Genomic DNA, 19,250 nt, shown 5'->3' with positions numbered 1-19,250 from the left:
CAACCAAACCAAAAAACAAATCCACCAATGATAACAAGCGCTAAAAACTATACAAAAAAAAAAAAATGGACAGACAGAACCCTAGGACATATGGTAAAACAAAGGTATACAGACAAAAATCACACAAAGAAGGATACACATACACTCAAAAAAGAGAAAAAGGAAAAAAATATATATATCTATGTATATAAAAAAAGAGCAACCAAATCAATAAACAAATATATCCATGATAATAAACTGTAACTACTAAACTAAGATAAACATAAAACCAGAAACAAATGAGATGCAGAAAGCAAACCGGAAATCTACAGGTGCTCCCAAAGTCCATTGCCTTAATTCAGGACGATTCGTTGTCTATTCATGTATTCCAGAGATGCAGGGGTACATGAAGTTGATTGTGGAGCTTTAATCCGGTGCTCCTGAGGCTGCTGGGAGAGATTTCCCTTTCTCTTCTTTGTTCGCACAGCTCCTGGGGTTCAGCTTTGGACTTGGACCTGCCTCTGTGTGTAGGTCGCCTGAGGGCATCTGTTCCCCACCCAGACAGGACAGGGTTAAAGTCGCAGCTGATTAAGTGGCTCTGGCTCCCTCAGGCCGGGGAGAGGGAGGGATACGGGGGGAGTCTGAGGCAGCAGAGGCTGACCTGATGTTGCAACAGCCTGAGGCATGCTGTGTGTTCTCCCAGGGACGTTGTCCCTGGATCATGGGACCCTGGCAGTGGTGGGCTGCATAGGGTCCCGGGAGGGGAGGTGTGGATAGTGACCTGTGCTCGCACACAGGCTTCTTGGTGGCTGCAGCGGCAGCCTTAGCATCTCATGCCGGTCTCTGGTGTCCGCGCTGATAGCCGTGGACCACACCCATTTCTGGAGCTCATTTAGGTGATGCTCTGAATCCTCTCTCCTCACGCACCCTGAAACAATGGTCTCTTGCCAATTAGGCAGGTCCAGAGTTTTTCCCGGCCTCCCTCCCAGCTAGCTGTGGCGCACTAGCCCCCTTGAGGCTGTGTTCACACAGCCAAACCCAGTCCCCTTCCTGGAATCCAACCTCCGAAGCCCAAGCCTCAGCTCCCAGCCCCCACCTGCCCCAGCATCTGAGCAGACTAGCCTCTCGGGCTGGTGAGTGCTGGTCGGCACGATCCTCTGTGTGGGAATCTCTTAGCTTTGCCCTCTGCACCCCTGTTGCTGCGCTCTCCTCCGTGGCTCTGAAGCTCCCCCCCGCCACCCCCCCACCCCCTGTCTCCGCCAGTGAAGGGGCTTCCTAGTGTGTAGAAACTTTTCCTCCTTCACAGCTCCCTCCCAGAAGTTCAGGTCCTGTCCCTATTCTTTTGTCTCTGTTTTTTCTTTTTTCTTTTGCCCTACCCAGGTACGTGGGGAGTTTCTTTCCTTTTGGGAAGTCTGAGGTCTTCTGCCAGCATTCAGTAGGTGTTCTGTAGTTGTTCCATATGTAGATGTATTTCTGATGTATTTGTTGGGAGGAAGGTGATCTCCGTGTCTTACTCCTCTGCCATCTTGAAGCAAGATATTTATTCTTTTTAACAGTTCATTAATTCTGGAGCCTTTCTAGTTGCACAGAAGTGCAAATACGAGAAACGGAGATTTGGGGCAGCCATTTCTAGGGACAGCAAGTGGTAGTTTTATAGTGTCTGATCTTACATTCAGGACTTTAATCCATTTTGAGTTTATTTTTGTGTATGGTGTTAGGTAGGGTTCTAATTTCATTCTTTTACATGTAGCTGTCCAGTTTTCCCAGCACCACTTATTGAAGAAGCTGTCTTTTCTCCATTGTATGTTCTTGTCTCTATCGTAAATTAGGTGACCATATGTGCATGGGTGTGTCTCTGGGCATTCTATCCTGTACCATTGATCTATGTTTCTGTTTTTGTGTCACTACCGTACTGTCTTGATTGTTGTAGCTTTGTGGTATAGTTTGAAGTTGGGGAGTCTGAATCATGGAGCCTGTATTAATTGCAAAATATTATACTGTTTCTATTAAATGATAACAAAAAATATAATTTGTACTGTTACAAAGTAACTTCTAGCATTTATATTCCTGCACAGTTGTTCTCAAACTTGAGCATGCATCAGAATCACCTGAAGGGTTTGTTAAAACACAGATTGATGTACCTCACCCTCAGAGTTTCTGAAATCAGATCTGGGGTGGAGTCTGACAATTAATTTTGAATTTCTACCAAGTTCTCTGGTGACGTTTAATGTTGCTGGTCCAGGGATGACATTTAGAGAATTACTGTTTGCTGTCAAACTGTAGTCAGACAGTGAAATCATGCATCATTTTGAGAGCAGTTATTTTATAAAATGTTTTTTTAGAAGGTTCAGTCAGTAATTAATTGCACATGTAAAGAATCATTTTAATAAAGCAGGGTCAGAAAGGGTGTTATTAAACTGAAGGAATAAGTAGAGGGAAATTGATCTATGTGATGAGGTGGGGGTTATCAGATTCAAATTTTATTAAGAAGAAAAAAAAATTTATATATACAGTGACCAAAACCTGATGCAAATATTTTTATTGATTTTTCTCTTGTAATTGAAAAAATTCCCCCAAATCTTTGCGGTGATATTTTTCTTTTATTTCCTGCATGTAGCCATATGCTTGCTGCATATTTTCATATGACACAGATATGTTGCTTATGAGACAAATGCATACTGAATGTTTTTAAGGACCATATTGATTCATCTTTGCCTTGTGAAATTGTTTAAGAAATTAGTAATCAGAGTCCTTTGTTTAGTATCTGTTGTTTGGCTAGTGTTTTTGTTGTTATTGTGGACTTTTAAAAAAATCAATATATACATTGTCTTTGAATTGCTCTAGAAAGAGAAAGAAATGTATATCCATTCTAGAGTCAGAAGGCTACAGGCTCCCCTTTCCCCCTATTTTTCATATCTCCATTTAAATAAGATAATCTATAAAAAATAACATCTCTTTTACTTATACTAATTTAATTTTGTTCTAAACTATGTAGGATATTATTAACTAGTTTTTCAGAATTTAGTTTGTTAGATAAGAGTACTAGCTATATTTTGATGGTGCTTTGAAGTTTCTAAAGAAAATGGATGTTTTTTTCTTGTACAAGTCTATAAAATTATGTTTTGATTAATTCACTTAAGAAATATTTATCACCTACATATCATATCTACGAGGTTCCGTGGATAGGTTCAAATCCTTTTTTTTTCTTACTCATAGTGCTTTTAAAAATCTAATGTACTGTATTCATATTCTGGGTAATACCTGATGTTTTGTTGTGACAGCAGGATTCACTTTGGGGAAACTTTTCTGCTTGCCTGGTTCCACGTCCCCCAAAAAACTTCTGGCAGGCTGTGGGTAGATGGCACCTGATTTGAACAACCATGAAAGGACTGATAGCAGAATAAACTTCCTCCAACAATATATTGGATTGGCTAAAAACTTCATTCGGGTTTTTCCATAGGGGAAAAACCCAAACGAACTTTTTGGCCAACCTAATAATTAGTAATAATTAAAGCTATGCATCTAGATCTTTTAAAATAATTGACCTAGTATTATCCTCCTTGATTTGGTCTTCAACATTATGACAATTAAATTCAACTAAAAAATTCTTATTTGAATAACTATGAATTAAATGACATGGTTAAATGCTGGGTACCATACTTCCTCCTTCCAGTCACAGATGGAGGTAAGATAGAATTATATCAGAGGAAAAAGAAAAATGTACAAATAACTGGAATTTAAGATATCTAAGAAGCCTTTCCTGCCTTCCTCATGTTAAAATGGAGTATCTTTTAAAAAAAAATAAATTGCATGCATTATATGCGTAAAGTTTGTCTCCTTCACCCAGTTATCCACTCACTTCTGGCTGGGACCATCCACCTTGTTTGTATACTGCTATTAACCCAGCACCCAACACAGTGCCCGCCATGTGCTTCACCCGCAGTAAATATTGGTTAGATGAATAACAAATGAATGAATAAATACATGAAAGTCTCATAAAGAGAGCAAAATAATATACCAGACTTTCATCTATTGTACTTATTACCAGTTAAGGGCTTTTTATTATTGAAATCCATCACAATCATAAGAAATATACAGTTTTAGTAATGAATATACTTTCACGTTTCTTTATGATAGAGTTACCGTCTTCAGTAAGCTTTATGGGGCTCTGGACTGAGACCTGATTACAAACTATGTGGATTTCAGTGACATCTCTGTCACTGACTTCCTGGGTCAATGCACAAGGCAGTTATTAATGAACTGATTTTTTTCAATGCCTGAGAGTAAATTAGTCATTAGAGATTCTGGTTCAAATTTATCTGGATTTTCTCATCTGACTTTGTTTTTCCTGTGATGTCAGTGTTTACTATGTAAGATTACTTGCTGCTTGCTGGGTTTGCATATGTTCTAAGCAAAATTATTTTCTTGTTAGCATTATTCACTTAATTTGAAAGTTCCCAAAACAAAGCATTTCAGGGGAAAAAAATTAAAGAATTTAAAGTGTTCTCAGATTTACATATAAGAAGTGTTAATACTGCCATCTAATAAAAATTGCCAAAAACCTTGTAGCAAAGAATATTACTCTACTTTTATAAAATCAAAGAGTTCATTGTTTCCCCTAAAGAAACAATTTGAATAAAACCTGACCCTCTTCTCTTCTTTTTAAAATGGAGCATGGTCAAATTGAACCCTCCATTAAAAATTCTCTAATATCTTTTTTTTGCATTAACATTTCAAAACTCAATTTAAATATTCACAGATCTCATTTTTAATAAACTTAACAAATTCAGGTAATTTCCTTCAACTTTATAGATTGAAGGACAGCAGTTGGTACAGATATAAAAAAGATGCACAGCTATGAGCAAAGGCCCAAATCAATTATATATAAGAAATAACCTAACACATGGAAAGAAATTAATCAAAAAGAAGAATTTCTACCATATGATTCTCTGGTCTGCTACCTGCAGGCAACAAACGCAAATGAAAAAAAATCAACATTCTTCTGGCAGATAAGAGAAAAATTAATAAAAATGTTTCCTTCCTACTAGATCCCCTGATGCAACTATTGTTAAAAGTGAGTGACTGCAGGAAGAACTTGCTCGCTTAAAATACTACTTTTTTATACTACAGAAATCAGGTTTTATTCTTGCTGTTAAGCTCCATTACATGAGTGAGTATGGATTTGCACTGTCCAAAGAGCATCCCTCTTCCCTGCCCCTTCGCATTAAATGGCTCTGTGGGATATGCATGAGACAAATGTAATAGGAACCAAGTGAGTAGCATTTTGAGGTGTGCCTACAGGATAATTATGATTTATAAGGAATCTGAGTGTAGCAGCTGAAAACTCTAAGAGGAACTACTGGGAGCTGCAAAATATGCCCCAGATAAAGTTAGTAAAAAGATATTAGTACTCTATGGGCTTCCCTGGTGGCGCAGTGGTTGAGAGTCCGCCTGCTGATGCAGGGGACACCGGTTTGTGCCCCGGTCGGGAAAGATCCCACATGCTGCGGAGCGGCAGGACCCGTGAGCCATGCCCGCTGAGCCTGCGCCTTCGGAGCCTGTGCTCTGCAACGGGAGAGGCCACAGCAGTGATAGGCCTCCGTACCGAAAAAAAAAAAAAAAAAAAGATATTAGTACTCTAAAGATAGAAATGTTCCTACTCCATAATGAGATGGGGAAGGATGCATTTTTGTGGTTTCTGCTTTTTAATTTAGAGTTGCATTTTTATTTTCCATTTCTAATTGAACAAACAGGCCATATTTGTACAGAACATATGAAACTAATAATCTTTCCTGTTAGAAGGATTTTATGTTTTGTGTTTTATGAATACCATCCTGAAATTAACAAAGATACATGAGGCTAGAATACAGAGGATTTGGTAACGAGACATCCAATTTAAATATTAGTCTACTGCTGCATTGCTATCACATGTAGAGAATGTGACATAAGTTTAGAATGGAAAATTCTATATCAACTCCCTCTTACCTGTCAACTAACATACAGCATACCTGTATAGAGTTTTGACGTATTTGTGTATTACATATTAAACGTAAACCAGAATTGATCTATTCCTAGTTTATCTTTTCATACTTACTTTTTGAAAGGTAGCATTACATGATAAATGTGGCCCAATTATTATGTAATAATTAAAGCATGGTATATATTATTGCTTAAATTGTCAGATTTGGAGATCTCTATTGTTTTATATATATTAGAAGGTTTTACATACCTTCTTATTCCTTTATCTGAGTGGATCTTTTGCAAACAACTTTTAAGGAGCACAAAACAGGAGCTGGCAACTTGGAGACAATACACCATTTTCATTAATTCATTAATATTTTGAGGAATGTATTTCATCACACGTATTCTTTGTTCTGTACATGAGTAAAATAATTTAATACAATTTTTTGATGTAAGTTTTAATATTAATAATACTATCAGATATAAAAAATGATCCGAAATGGCATACCTTAAGAAGCACCAGAATAAAAAGGTGTCGGAATATTTGTGTATTTTTGGAGGAAACTCACCTAGCAGAATTTCTGAGCACACTGTGATGGATTATTGCAATTATTGGGAATGATAATATTTTAATTCGACTTTCTTCCCACCTGTCAGTTGCAATCAAAGCTGCCCAATATTCTGAAACAGTCTCATTTTGCTAGGTGGCTAGTCTTGTGCAGCCTCTAGAATGCTCAGAATATTAATGCGTGGAGAGGAGACTGAATGCTCTCTATAGTTCCATTGTGGCAAAGTGTTTGTCTTGTTTTAATCAATCAAAAGGCATGCGAAACCTAACTAAAATAATTTATAATAAATTAATGCCAGTGAGTGCTTAAGAGAAAGAAACCCTTTTTGGGGATATTGCATCAGAACCATAGAATTTGGCATTTCTTTCCCTTCTTCATACTTGGCGATGTATACTAATTTCTGTAGGATTTAATTTCTTTCTTGGGTGCCTCATTCTGAAGTGCTTTGAATTTATATGAACAAAGACAGTCTGACATTTAAGTGAGGATTAGTCTAGTTTATAGTAGGCTACCAAGGTAGGAAGTTTTTTATCAAGACAACATACGTTGAAAGACATGTATATTTGATTTAATATTTATGATGTTGATCTTTATCATTTTTTGCATAGCTTCCTTGTATTGCTTATTTTAGTTCTCTTTTAATCCTTATATATCTCCTATATTTTTTCGCTAGAAAAAATATAGGAGATATATTTTGTGTTTGTTTGTTTTGTTTTGTCATCTAGCTCTTCTTCCAGTGGTTGTGGATGGGTTTCAGGGATTTCTTTAACCCTGAAATCAGCAAAAATTTTCTCATAAATTTATTTATCTGGGGAGTAGATACTCCTCAAAGGTAAATTAATTTATCTGGGAAGTGCTTCTTCACCATACCAATCCAATTCTTGACTTTCATTTCATTCAGTGATTATGCTACCTTTGTAGAGGGTAGGACTACTTAATCTTGAACTTTCCTTTTGTCCTTTACCAACTCCAGATCACTGAAACAGCCACCAGATGAAAAATCCTCCCACGCGTAGGCCCAGCTTTTGCAATATCGCTTTTGGTCCTGGATGACGAAGGCTTTATTGCCCATTGGGAGTGTGATCGTTACTGTCAGGTGTTGTGAGTCTGCATGACACTTCTTAGCTTCAGCTTTATCTTGGGGGGGCAGAAGCAGCTCTGGTCAATTCAAAGGGTTCCTGAGTACCCAGTTGTCTCCCTTTCTGAAAACAGGAGTATTACTTTGCACCCACCAGAATCTTCCAGTAATCTGTATTATTCATCCAGTATAAAAGATGCCTCTGCATTCTGAGAGATGATTAACAGCATTGTGGGCCCGACGTACAGCATCATTGTGTTCATAGCTTTAGGCTGTACAGTTAATTATTAGCATTTTTAAAATCAGGTAAATATTTATATATATAAACATTGATTGTTCATTCTCGCGAGTGTGTTTGAATATCTGTAAATCAAAGGCAACTGAAGAGCTGAAATTCAGATTTCCTTACACTTGCCTGCCAAGTGGCCTCAATCAAAAGTAATTTTCTCCATGAGGGCACATAGAGCTCAGTCGTAAGACTTTTCTGAGTAGATATTATTATTTGTGTCAAATTACGTGCGGTGATTTTTCTGAAGTGGACTTCTGTGCCCACTAACCCATACACAGGAGGTTCCTTCATTCCCTCCTTCATTGGTGCTATTAATTGTACTTGTGCTTCAAGTGTCTCTTACTTTTTGAAATGTTAGTTTATAGCCACCGATTATCTGTAAGGTTTCCAGTTAAAGAAACATGCAATAGAGAGAGTAGGGTGAGATCTAATCTTAAACCATAAATACTATACATTTTAAGAGAAATCTTTTTTGCCAGAGCCTGATTTGATAGCATGGCTAAAGAAATGGTTAGACATTTTAAAGTACAGTAAATTATATCAATCTGACACGTGCTTTGGGAGAAATTATTAAATCACCTTTCTCTAGCCTGTTCTAAATATTGACAGTGAGATCTGATGTATTTTGAACAATGAGCTCAATAATTTTTTTACCTTTTATTTGGGATTTTGTAGTTTGTTTTTGAAAATAAGTGCTTCTTTTCAACGACATGCTTTGAATTTCAAATCGATAGCCAACATAAAATAAAACAGCCCCTGGAATATAGAATACTATACTGTCAATTAAGATCTTATAATCTTTGATAAAAAGTTATATGTGATATACAAGCCTTTTTTGACATGTTTGTATATGTGAATGGCTTGGTTAGACTTTTATTAAGTCTATATCAATGCTTTGTGGGTTTATTTTCTTTCAAATTTTCACATGAGATTTTCCATTTAATTTCTAATGAAGTTTTAATTTAATATTATACCGTCGGAGCCAACTCGTTAAGTCAGAATATTTTAAATAATTGTTCAGTTACCTACCTCACTGGGTTATTTTAAAGATTATATAAGAAAGTGCTTTGAAAGTCCTACATGAGACACAAATGAGACAGTCTAGGTGTCTTCTTTTGACCAAACTTTTTATCAAAATTGTTGCTTGAACAAAATAAAAACATGGAAGATATTCTATGTTATTCCTCCTTAGACTCGCAATTATTATTGAATTATTCAGATAACTGTTTTAGTGATTGTAATCTTTTACCTTATTACTATTTTGTATGTTCCTTGCATGTCTTGCTACTTGACATAATTGTTTTAAAAGGTGAAAGATTATAAATTACTTGAAATAATGAGTGAGAGAGAAAACCTAATATGAGATCCATGGTTTTGAATGTGGTTTGTGTTAAAACAGAATCTATGGGTTTTTTTTACGCTCCACCTGGAGTGGAAAAACAAACCCATCACATTACCAGAGTGTTTGGAATTAGGGCATTCTTTCTTCCTTAACATTTGTTATTTTGGAGAAAAGAAGAAAAAATAAATTTTAAAAAGCACAAAGAAACTCTGTAAGAATTTTTTCTTGGATGTCCCTTAATTTCTATCCAAAGCAACTAATTCTCTCCATGAAAATGTGTCATGTGAATTCAGCCCTTTGGGAACTTGCTTTTGGGAAAACAGCCCGTATGTCACTGTGCTGTATGTACCTATTCCTGTTTGGTCACACATATGTGAAGACTGTAATAAATTCACTATTTTAAATTATTTATAAAATTTCTGCTTTGGTCCTGAAAATTTCCTAGCACATTTCCAAGAAGTAAAAGAAAGAGACTGCCTAAGCCTTTTAAGTATTTAGCCTGTCTGATGAGACTGCTGGCATGAGTGACAATTAGTACAAATTACCATAATTGTGTTCTTTGGAAGAAATGCTACAGTGCTTCTTTAGAAGGAAATGTGGACCTCCGCTTAGTAAAATGAGTCGGATACTTTGATTCTTCTGGGCAGTCGGAAATTCACGATCGGCAGTGTGGTATTCCCACGTTGTCCACTTCAAATCCATCTCAACAACTATAGCCCTCCCTTTCCTTTCAGTGAAATAGGTCCATTAATGTAATGCACCTCACTCTCATTCACTCTAAGGAAGTTGTATTTTTATTACAGAAAAAGTATCACATAAATACAAATTACATTTTTTCATTAGAAAACTACTTTTCATTTCAGAAAAAATTCAATTAATCATGAACAGGGTTATGCTTTCATCAGGGAGAGAAATATGTAATTTTTCTTTAAGCCTCAAACACATATAATGAAATCTTTTCTTGGAATCCACTCTTAAGATGGATTTTTAAAAGTATAGACTTTATTAAAATCTCAGTTCAATTAAAATGCATTCAATTACTCTAAATCTTTATTAAAATCTCAGGTAAAATTGTACAACAGTGTAAAAGAGACTTGTACTCTTTACCAGGCAGTTAATTCTAACAAATGAACATAAAGTGCACAGTTTTGCTCTTTAGGAGAGAATAAAAGAACAAGCTTTGGGCTTCGAGTTGGGGGTGGGGAAGGATGGGAGATGGAGGTTGCTTTCTGTGTAGTAACTTCAGGACCTGGTTTCCTTCCACATCTTATCATAGGTCAACAGTACTTGTTGATATGGATGTGACATTATCTTGTATGAGTACCCTTGGTACTCCATGGCCTATCTATAGAATACATTTTCCTCACCACCTTAATCAAAAAGACCCTATTTAAGGATTTTATTTCACCCTCTTCTTTGGATGTTTTTTGGTACAGTGTCCCTGTTCTTTTTCAAGGGCCGCTAGAAGATGCCATTGAAGAGGAAGAAGAAGAATGTCCATCAGACGAAACAGACATCATCTCAAAAGGGGACTTTCCATTGGAGGAAAGCTTTTCCACAGAATTTGGGCCTGAAAATCTGAGCTGTGAAGAAGTGGAATACTTTTGTAACAAAGGTAATCATTAATGGCTGGATGCGATATGTGCGTCTGTTTACTCAGGTGATTTTGTATGGTTGAAAAATGCACTGATAGAGTGGAGGAAGAGTGTTGAGAGTGCGAATACATAATTCAACTGTCTGAAAATACATGCAAGTTTTTTTTAAACATACAATATTATTTTGAAGGACAAAAGAAATTTTATAATCCATAAATCATATTGTATATTTAAACACATAGTTTCCTATTGATTGGCCAGTTAACTGTGAACATTTTCATGTTGGTTGGCCAAATAACTATAATACATTTAATGTTTATTGTTTATCCTTTCAACAAATATTTACTGAATGTCAGTTTTTTTGCAAGGCACTAAATTAGCCATTGAGGGTAAGAAGGGAATGGGCCAGAGTCCCCACCCAAGTTTCTAGCTCATTCCTTTTGAAAACTGAGCGCCTTAACTGTTTGACATTGACTTTCAACATTGAGCATGGTGCTTTTTTTTAGATATTGTCAAATAAGAAAATACACGCTCTTTCTCTCTTCTAGATATTCTTCTTACATACTAACATTATAACAGAAGAAGAACCTGAGACACTATTATCTCTGCCTATTTCCAACCTTGACTTGGAGCCAAGTGGCCTTGCCAGTGACTATGTCCTCATTGGGCATGTATACTCATTTTTAACTTGCTTTTTTCAAAAATGAGTTTAAGGTTTCTTATGATTCTTTTTAATTTCTTTATTTGATTGTTTTGCCTCGGCAAGTGAGATGGGTCTTCTGTACCTCCCACACCAATGTATAATTTCACAAGTGTCTGGATCACTTCCTTGGTTTAGAATAGCTACTTTTATTGATTTTACCATGGTTGTTTCCCAGAGGGCATGACTGGATGTCTGTATGTCTGTTTATGTTTCTGAATGCACCGTCTTTATTTTTTAGGCAGACAGAAGTTATGTGGAGTGATTTTTTACCTGTTTGTGTGAATTTGATGATGTGAATTGGCAGTCTGAAATCAAGAATGCTGATATAGCTTCCCCCAAAACTTCTAATATGCATGCCTCAGTCACCAAATATACATTTGATACATATTATTAAAACCTCAGTATAGGGCTTCCCTCGTGGCGCAGTGGTTGAGAGTCCGCCTGCCGATGCAGGGGACACGGGTTCGTGCCCTGGTCTGGGAAGATCCCACATGCCGCGGAGCGGCTGGGCCCGTGAGCCATGGCCGCTGAGCCTGCGCGTCTGGAGCCTGTGCTCCGCAACGGGCGAGGCCACAATAGTGAGAGGCCCGCATACTGCAAAAAAAAAAAACCCCAAAACCAAAAGAAAAACCTCAGTATAACTTTCTCTTGATTCTGGTGTGTTAGAAACAAAAGAAGCCAGCCAGTTCCCATCCGTGTGGCCAGTAGCCCTAAGACTGTGGAAATGGAATGGCGGCACCAGCAGTGGGATACATTGAAGTTCAGAAAAACTTTGACCATTAACTCCTGAAGACCTCAAGATGGCTTTGTAACATGGTCCTTGTCCCCCACATCAGAGACTTTTGGTTGAAAACAAGAATGGTATGGACCAAACAGGCCTTCTTAGTTAGTAGTCACTCAGAGTTCAGGCCAAATTAACATTTTCTCTTGTTGTTTTGGATGTTAGAACCATTTCTTGATGCTACACACCCACAGCAATACATATTAGAGCTGGCTGGAGAGGAGGAGTTTTTAAATCTGTTTGAAGACATCCCATTTTCCATCTTTATCAGGAAATATATCCTCTAGTGCATTGTATAGCACCTACCTTATGTTGTGGGATTACATTAAAGAAGGAACCAGTAGCTAGTAAGTATCATTTATTCTTCTTGCCCTTGTCCTTAAGAGTGAGTGTGTGGATTCAGACATTTTTGTCAACTTATTAATCCAGGGAGGCAGTAATAATAGTTATTATTAGGTGTATTTTACGTTTTGGGATCATCATTGGTGATGGCCTGTATTTAAGAAAATAGAACTCCAAGTTTTAAGTTAGTGGTTTCTTGGAAGAAAATAGACTTACGGCAGATGCTTATTACAGGATTACATAATTATGGTCCCAGAATAATAACCTCCATCTATATTAAACAGAGTCTTAACTCATGAAAAATAATGACAGGCCTCGAGGAACAACAACAAAAGAGAACTGAACTACAATTATTAGGAACATTGTTTAGTGGATATTTTTAACTTTGATAAATAATTGGAAAGTTGAAAAATATATCAAAATAATATTTAATATAGGATATAGATAATATATTAAATAAGATATAATTAGTTAATATATTGTACAAATAATTCTCTAATGTTTAGTTTGAAACTAGAAAGTAATGATAGGTGGAAATAAGAATTCTAATTTTCACATAATATTTTTTAGGATAAATACTACTATTACTATTTCAAACCACTGTTGCCTTATTTAATAGGAAAAGAATTTCATTATTTTACTCTCATAGAATGTGAGACCAGGGAATTCCCACTGAAGTAGTAGGAACTGGTGTGAAAGAGAGACAACTCTTTGATATGAATTGCAGCCCCTTGAGGTCATACAGGGATTCCAGGGATTCCTCATTTTTCATTTAAGTTGATTAACTATAATAGGAAGAGAAAATGTCCTCTCTGGAAAATTAGAATCTAATCTTTCTGCAGAAATTTACATATTAGTCTCAGTGACACATAATTATGTTTTCTTGCCAGTTGCAGGGAAAAAGATAGATTAGGCATTAAAAGCGTATAAGTATTTAAATGGTTAATGATGCCAGTGTCATGATTGAAAAAGCATGTAAAAATTGTTCTTCTGAAGAAAAATATTTTTAAGTTGGGATCACTGATGAAACATACTTTTTGCACATATTCTGAATCATTTATGACAACTTAAAAATTGTAAGTATATATAAGAAAATGAATTGGATTACTTGGGAAGTTTCTTTGTCTAAAGATCTAGCCATGATCAAAATCTAGCAATGACACAGTTGTTTTACTGGGTTCCAGGGGTAACATTTTTGAACATCAAATGCTTTTTTCTTATCAAACAAAGGATAGGAATTTAAAAACTCACATCACAAAAACATGGTTAGAGTATCTTGTTTTCCAAACAAGGTATCTTGACACATTGTCAGAGAAGAGTACTGAGATACACATATAGTTACAATATATCTTCATTTATACTTTAGCAACTGTATTTTGTATAAAAGCAATCTATGCTATTGTAACTTTCCTTTTTAGAAAAGAAGAAAAGAAAAATCTCTACTCTGTAGAGACATAGCTTATCATAGGTAAAAGTTACTTCTTCCTTTTGAAATTGAGGCTTCTACATTATACAGGATGTTTTCAGTGTTTAGAATGACTCTTATTATTGTGGTATTTTTCTCAGTTCCACATGGATATTATCTATTCTCTTGTCAGATGAGAAGGCTTTTTTTTACACGTCTCGAAGTGTCTATTAATATTAGTGAAGTTGCTAGTTATATTATAAAGTGTGATTAAATGTGACCCAAATCACTCTCGTAATGTAATATTCCACGGAAATGTCAAAAAATGTTGGTCAGAATTTTGTCATCTTTAAATGTGTAGAATTCTTAATCATACAAATCTAAAGCATAAATAATCACAATTAAAAATGGAAAAGATCACTTTCATAAAAGCTTGTTATAGTCTCAGGCCTAAAATATGAATCTGACAGTTCTGTTGCAGATTCCTGTTTCACTTTTTACTTTGGGTTAGTTGCATATTTCATGTTTTTTATTTTTCACCTCTGAAATGAATGAAATGAATTATATTTATAAAAAGATGATATTTCAAAGTTGCTTTGATACTTTTAGATTTTAAGAATTTTAGCAAAGTGTAAAGCAATACTTTCAATTTGCATCATCCCCTTTGGTGCAGTGAGTTTAGATCATTTGGCATCCTGCCTTACCGTATCTCAGAGAGGAAGGAAACAAGCAAGAATTATTTCCTTGAATTTGCCGATGACGAAGACATCAAGGCTGGGTCCACGAGTGTTGCACATTTCCTGTGGTACTGGATTATTTGCTTCAGTGACTTTTGTCTGCCTTTATTCTGGTTTATAGAGTAAACATGGAAGTACATCAATAATGGTTTAGAGCTAAGCGAACTAATGTAAATTGAAATATAGGTGGTCTGGAAAGCAACCTGGGGAGCTTTTAGTTATGTCACTACTGGCAGGTGGGAACTCTTATACATTAGCAATTCTTGGATAAACTCAAAGACAGTAAGTTTTATAGGGGAGCTGATATTGGAGCAGCTCTAAAACGGGTTTACTATTATTAATTATTTGGAAGACTGTTTCCTCCCTGCAATATTTAAGTTTGTTAATGACTAAAGTAAATTAACATGTCTTGGGATACATTCCAGGAGGATGTCACAGGATATGTGAACAGGAAGAAAATTGTCAGGCCAGTATCACTAGGCTATTAGAATGTAATGCTATCAACAGGCAGACAAACAAACAAACAAAAACCTCCAAAGAAACTACATGTCAGTGAACTTTGAGTTAATCAATAATGATTTTCTGGAAAAGTTACCAAGGATCCTTACAAACTGGTTTCTGATGACATCATCTGTAAACAAAGTCTGAAAGGGAAATGATGTCATCAAAGTTGATTTTGGAAGAAAAACAAACCTTACTTCTAGTCCTACTATCTAGATATGGAGAATTGTCAGACAAGTCACTGGGTGCAGTGCTTTACCTAGAGAGATGAATTAATGTTAGAGCTCTTCAATCTGGAAAGATTAGGGTTGAAAAAGAGGGGCATAATGGAAAGCCATAAAATAAGGAAACATAGTGTAACAATGGGCGTTCTCACCACATTCAAAAAGATTTGACCCTGGTAATATGCAGAAAGTAAAAGTCATATTTCTCTTTAAAACAGCTTTAAAGTAGAAAAATGCAAAGCATCTTAAAGAAATTAGAAAAGAGCCTGAGTTACTCAGACTTGGATTTAGCTCTAGGCCCAGAAGTAATTAATACCAAACCAAAAGCAAACATAAACAGATATTTAATTGGGTTGGCAGAAGCTTCCAGTTCTGTTCAGTAGACTGAATTCAATACAGCTCAACTCATATATTAGGCATCTGCTAGGTGTCAGGCCCTCTTCCTGGTGCTGGGGATACAGCAGTAGACAAACGTCCACCACTACTCTTGAGATGAGAGAGAGATAATAAACAATCAAACTCGCATTGTATAATATGACGGGTGATGTTGAACATTATGAAGAAAAACAACACAGTCAGGGTGATAGAACGCCATTGTGTGCGTGTGCACTGCATGCTATCAGTAATTTATAAGGAGTGATGATAGGGTAGGTGAACTTTGAGTGGAGACCTGAGGGAAGGGAGTGAGCTTCCGGTACTCCAGAGTTGGCTGTACCTATAAGGCTAATGTTGCTGTACCTATAGGTACAGTTGGCTGTACCTATAAGGCTAATGTTGCTGTACCTATAGGTACAGTTGGCTGTACCTATAAGGCTAATGTTGCAGGAAACCAGAAGAGGACAGCAGAGAGCTGGGGGAAGTAAGAGAGGTGTGGCCATACCTGTGGAACTTCCAGCTCTAGGAATCTGTTGGATTCTTACCACTGTGGAAGGCCTGGGTGAGTCATGGAGGAGAGTTGAGGTATAACTGGGAGAAAAGGCATGGTCATGACACAGTTTGTATATACCTAGAGAAGGAAAGTCTGCAGAAAGTAAAAGTTAAAGCAGGAAGTGGAAGCAAGCAAATTGGGGAAGCTGTCAGGAGATACAGATAACTCCAATCAGAATCATCCCTTAACCAAAGGCTTGATGAGACTCCATCTGTAGCTCATTAATGTAGTTTACGGAAGAACAGTTTGGGGGTGTTTGAGGCTGATACGAGTCACTTTGCCCCCTTCCACAACACCAGAGCTGGGTAGACGTTCTCTATAAATTTTCACATCCTTGAATCAGAAAGATAGAACAGGAGGCATGAGAATCAGAATCATTTCAACATTGTGCTTAACTATTCCTGCCAATAAGTTGCCAGACTCATTGGAATGTTCCTCTCCCCTACTTCCTTCCTTTCTTTCTATCATTTGTGTCATTCTGTAGCTTTGATTAAAAATTAAGAAATAACCGAGGAAAAGCCATATTTCTCATTGGACTATAATAAATTAAAGCCTGGATCACTGGCATTTGTCACCATTCCATATTAAGTAAAACAACAAAAATGTTATCTAGATTCTTAATACTAGAAGAAGAAGAAGAAAAAGCACAGCTTCATGAAGATTTGGTTGTGGGAGTAGTAACTGCTTATTTTTCACTTGATCCAGTGTCAAACGTTCATGCTATTTTGTTTCCTATTTTCTTCTTTTCATTTTATTATTTTTTTAGTTCAGAAAGTCTATTTACAAATATTTCATAAATGCTTTTCAGTCACTCTGGTTTCTTTCCTCCTCATTTATGCCTTTAATGACACATTTTTGCTTCCTCTGATGCTTGGGTAACTGGAATCAGAATCTGCAAAAGGCAGCTCTACCGTACTCACTTTGAGTTCAATAAGGAAGGAGATCTGTACCGGCAACTTTGTTCCTTTTTCTTAACGGGATTAAGAAGCTGAGCTTTTTAAATTCTTGCATATAACATTGACATTTCCAGGGTGTGTTTGTTTGGACCGGGGAGTTCAAAGAGAAGGAATAAAAAAGAAAAGCCAATATGACTTTGTTTTTTACCTTGCTGGAGGAGCTGTTTGTGCAAATCGCCTATAAGCTTATTGACCTGAACCTTTGACTCCTTGTTTTCTCTGGATTTGGCTGGAGTGGAGACACTGATGGAGCCCTGATAGAGCTGATTGAACAGCCCCCAGCTTTGCTTGGCACAGACCTCCCTTCCCTTCTCTGCCACCTCCCCCTCCCTCCACATGACATTATTGTGCCTTGGCAAACCCTCTGTTTTCCTGGATCCAGTATGTCTTTTTTTTTTTAATTTATTTAAAAATAATTAAATTTTTCTTGCCTAACTCATCGAACAATGCAAAATGGAAGTAATTCTTTTTAGAACATAGAAATAGAGGCTATAATGGTGTCCTACTTTTATTTTTATCTCATAAGATTGGAAAAAGGAAGAAAATATTATGACATTGTGGTATCACTCTTCTGGCCATCTTAAAATCCCCCAAACATGGTTATGTTTGGGTCAGTTTGATTTTTTCCTTAAGCCACAATTATTGAAAAAATGAAGGCAATTTGTGCTTACAGGGAGTCAGCATTTTCTCGTCTTTTTTTTTTTTTTCTTTTGAACCAGAGGGTGTTCAAATTTTGTCCATGACTTAGTATTTTATTTGTAAGAGTCAGATCAAGCTTTATCTGTTTACCTTATCTTTGATCCCAGATATATCATTATAAAAATTTCAACAAAATTAACATGAGTGATTTTATGCAGTGTTGAAATGAGTCATGATGATATCATTTATATGAATCATGTTTGATAATATATACTACTTTTTTGCATATGATGAACTAAATTCATTGTTTTCTCTGTGAGCTGACCATTAACTAATCTGCATTGTGCAATCAGCTAAAGGCATTTTTTAGATACAGTAAAACTTGATAAAATATATAATTACATAATTATAATTTATGAAACAGTTTCATATTGTAATACAGTGTATTTCATTCTGCTTCTAGCTGACTATGTAAAATGTTGAGATATTTGCCTGTTTTAGTTATATCTTTATTTTATCAACATTATTATTGTTTATAATAAAAATTGAAAATTAATATAAAACCATATTTTACCATTTAGAGAAGTTGTCTTTTCTGTTTTGTGGTTATGGTTTCTGCAAGTGAGAGAACATTTTTTGACCTATAAAATTTAGTGTAAGTTTGTTGTTTTTCCTACAATGTTGAAATTCAGGAGAAAAGTAAGAATTTATTTAATCTCCTGTTATTTTATATATGTAAAGCTAAGCATCTGTATACTAGGAGACAAAATATTATCTGAATTATTGATTGACTTTTTGAATTATTCTGAATTATTGATTGACTTTTTCACTTTTAATCTAGTTATTTAATTAATCATTGATTTTAGCTGAATACCATAAAGGGAAACTATATATTTTTAAGCCCTTTTATTGCTACATTTTCTCAGTGGTATTTTGGGTAGAATGAAGAGCCCGTGTTTCTTGAAGGAAGTAGTTTTGGTCAAGTAGTAATTATATAAATTATAAAAATAGTTTATATAATTATATAAATAGTTATTCTAAATTAAAAATACAGTTTTCAATTTTATGTTGCTCAAATTAAAAAAATATATAAAACAATTCATGCAGATCTACACTAGTTTGCCAATCATTTACATCTACTAACCCTTAATTTATTTTTCTATTTAAAGAAAATTACAAGTGTGAATAGCATTAGGGAAGCCTGAGAAGCTAATTTATTTT

The 19,250-nt window shown here is 35.8% G+C and overlaps 1 protein-coding gene across 1 annotated transcript in view; it reads left to right on the top strand.

Moving 5' to 3' along the window:
* The window catches only part of ZFPM2 (zinc finger protein, FOG family member 2), a 463,419-nt gene that overhangs the window by 94,616 nt on the left and 349,553 nt on the right, over nt 1–19,250 (top strand). The window contains exon 2 of the mRNA XM_082674700.1: nt 10,675–10,833. Coding sequence (XP_082530826.1) covers nt 10,675–10,833 — 159 coding nt within the window. The remainder of the gene's footprint in view (nt 1–10,674; nt 10,834–19,250) is intronic.

This window comes from Grampus griseus, assembly GCF_964374135.1.
Source record: "Grampus griseus genome assembly, chromosome: 17".
Taxonomy (NCBI): domain Eukaryota; kingdom Metazoa; phylum Chordata; class Mammalia; order Artiodactyla; family Delphinidae; genus Grampus; species Grampus griseus.
The sequence above is the reverse complement of the archived record's forward strand: the minus strand, read 5'-3'. Positions and strand labels throughout refer to the sequence as shown.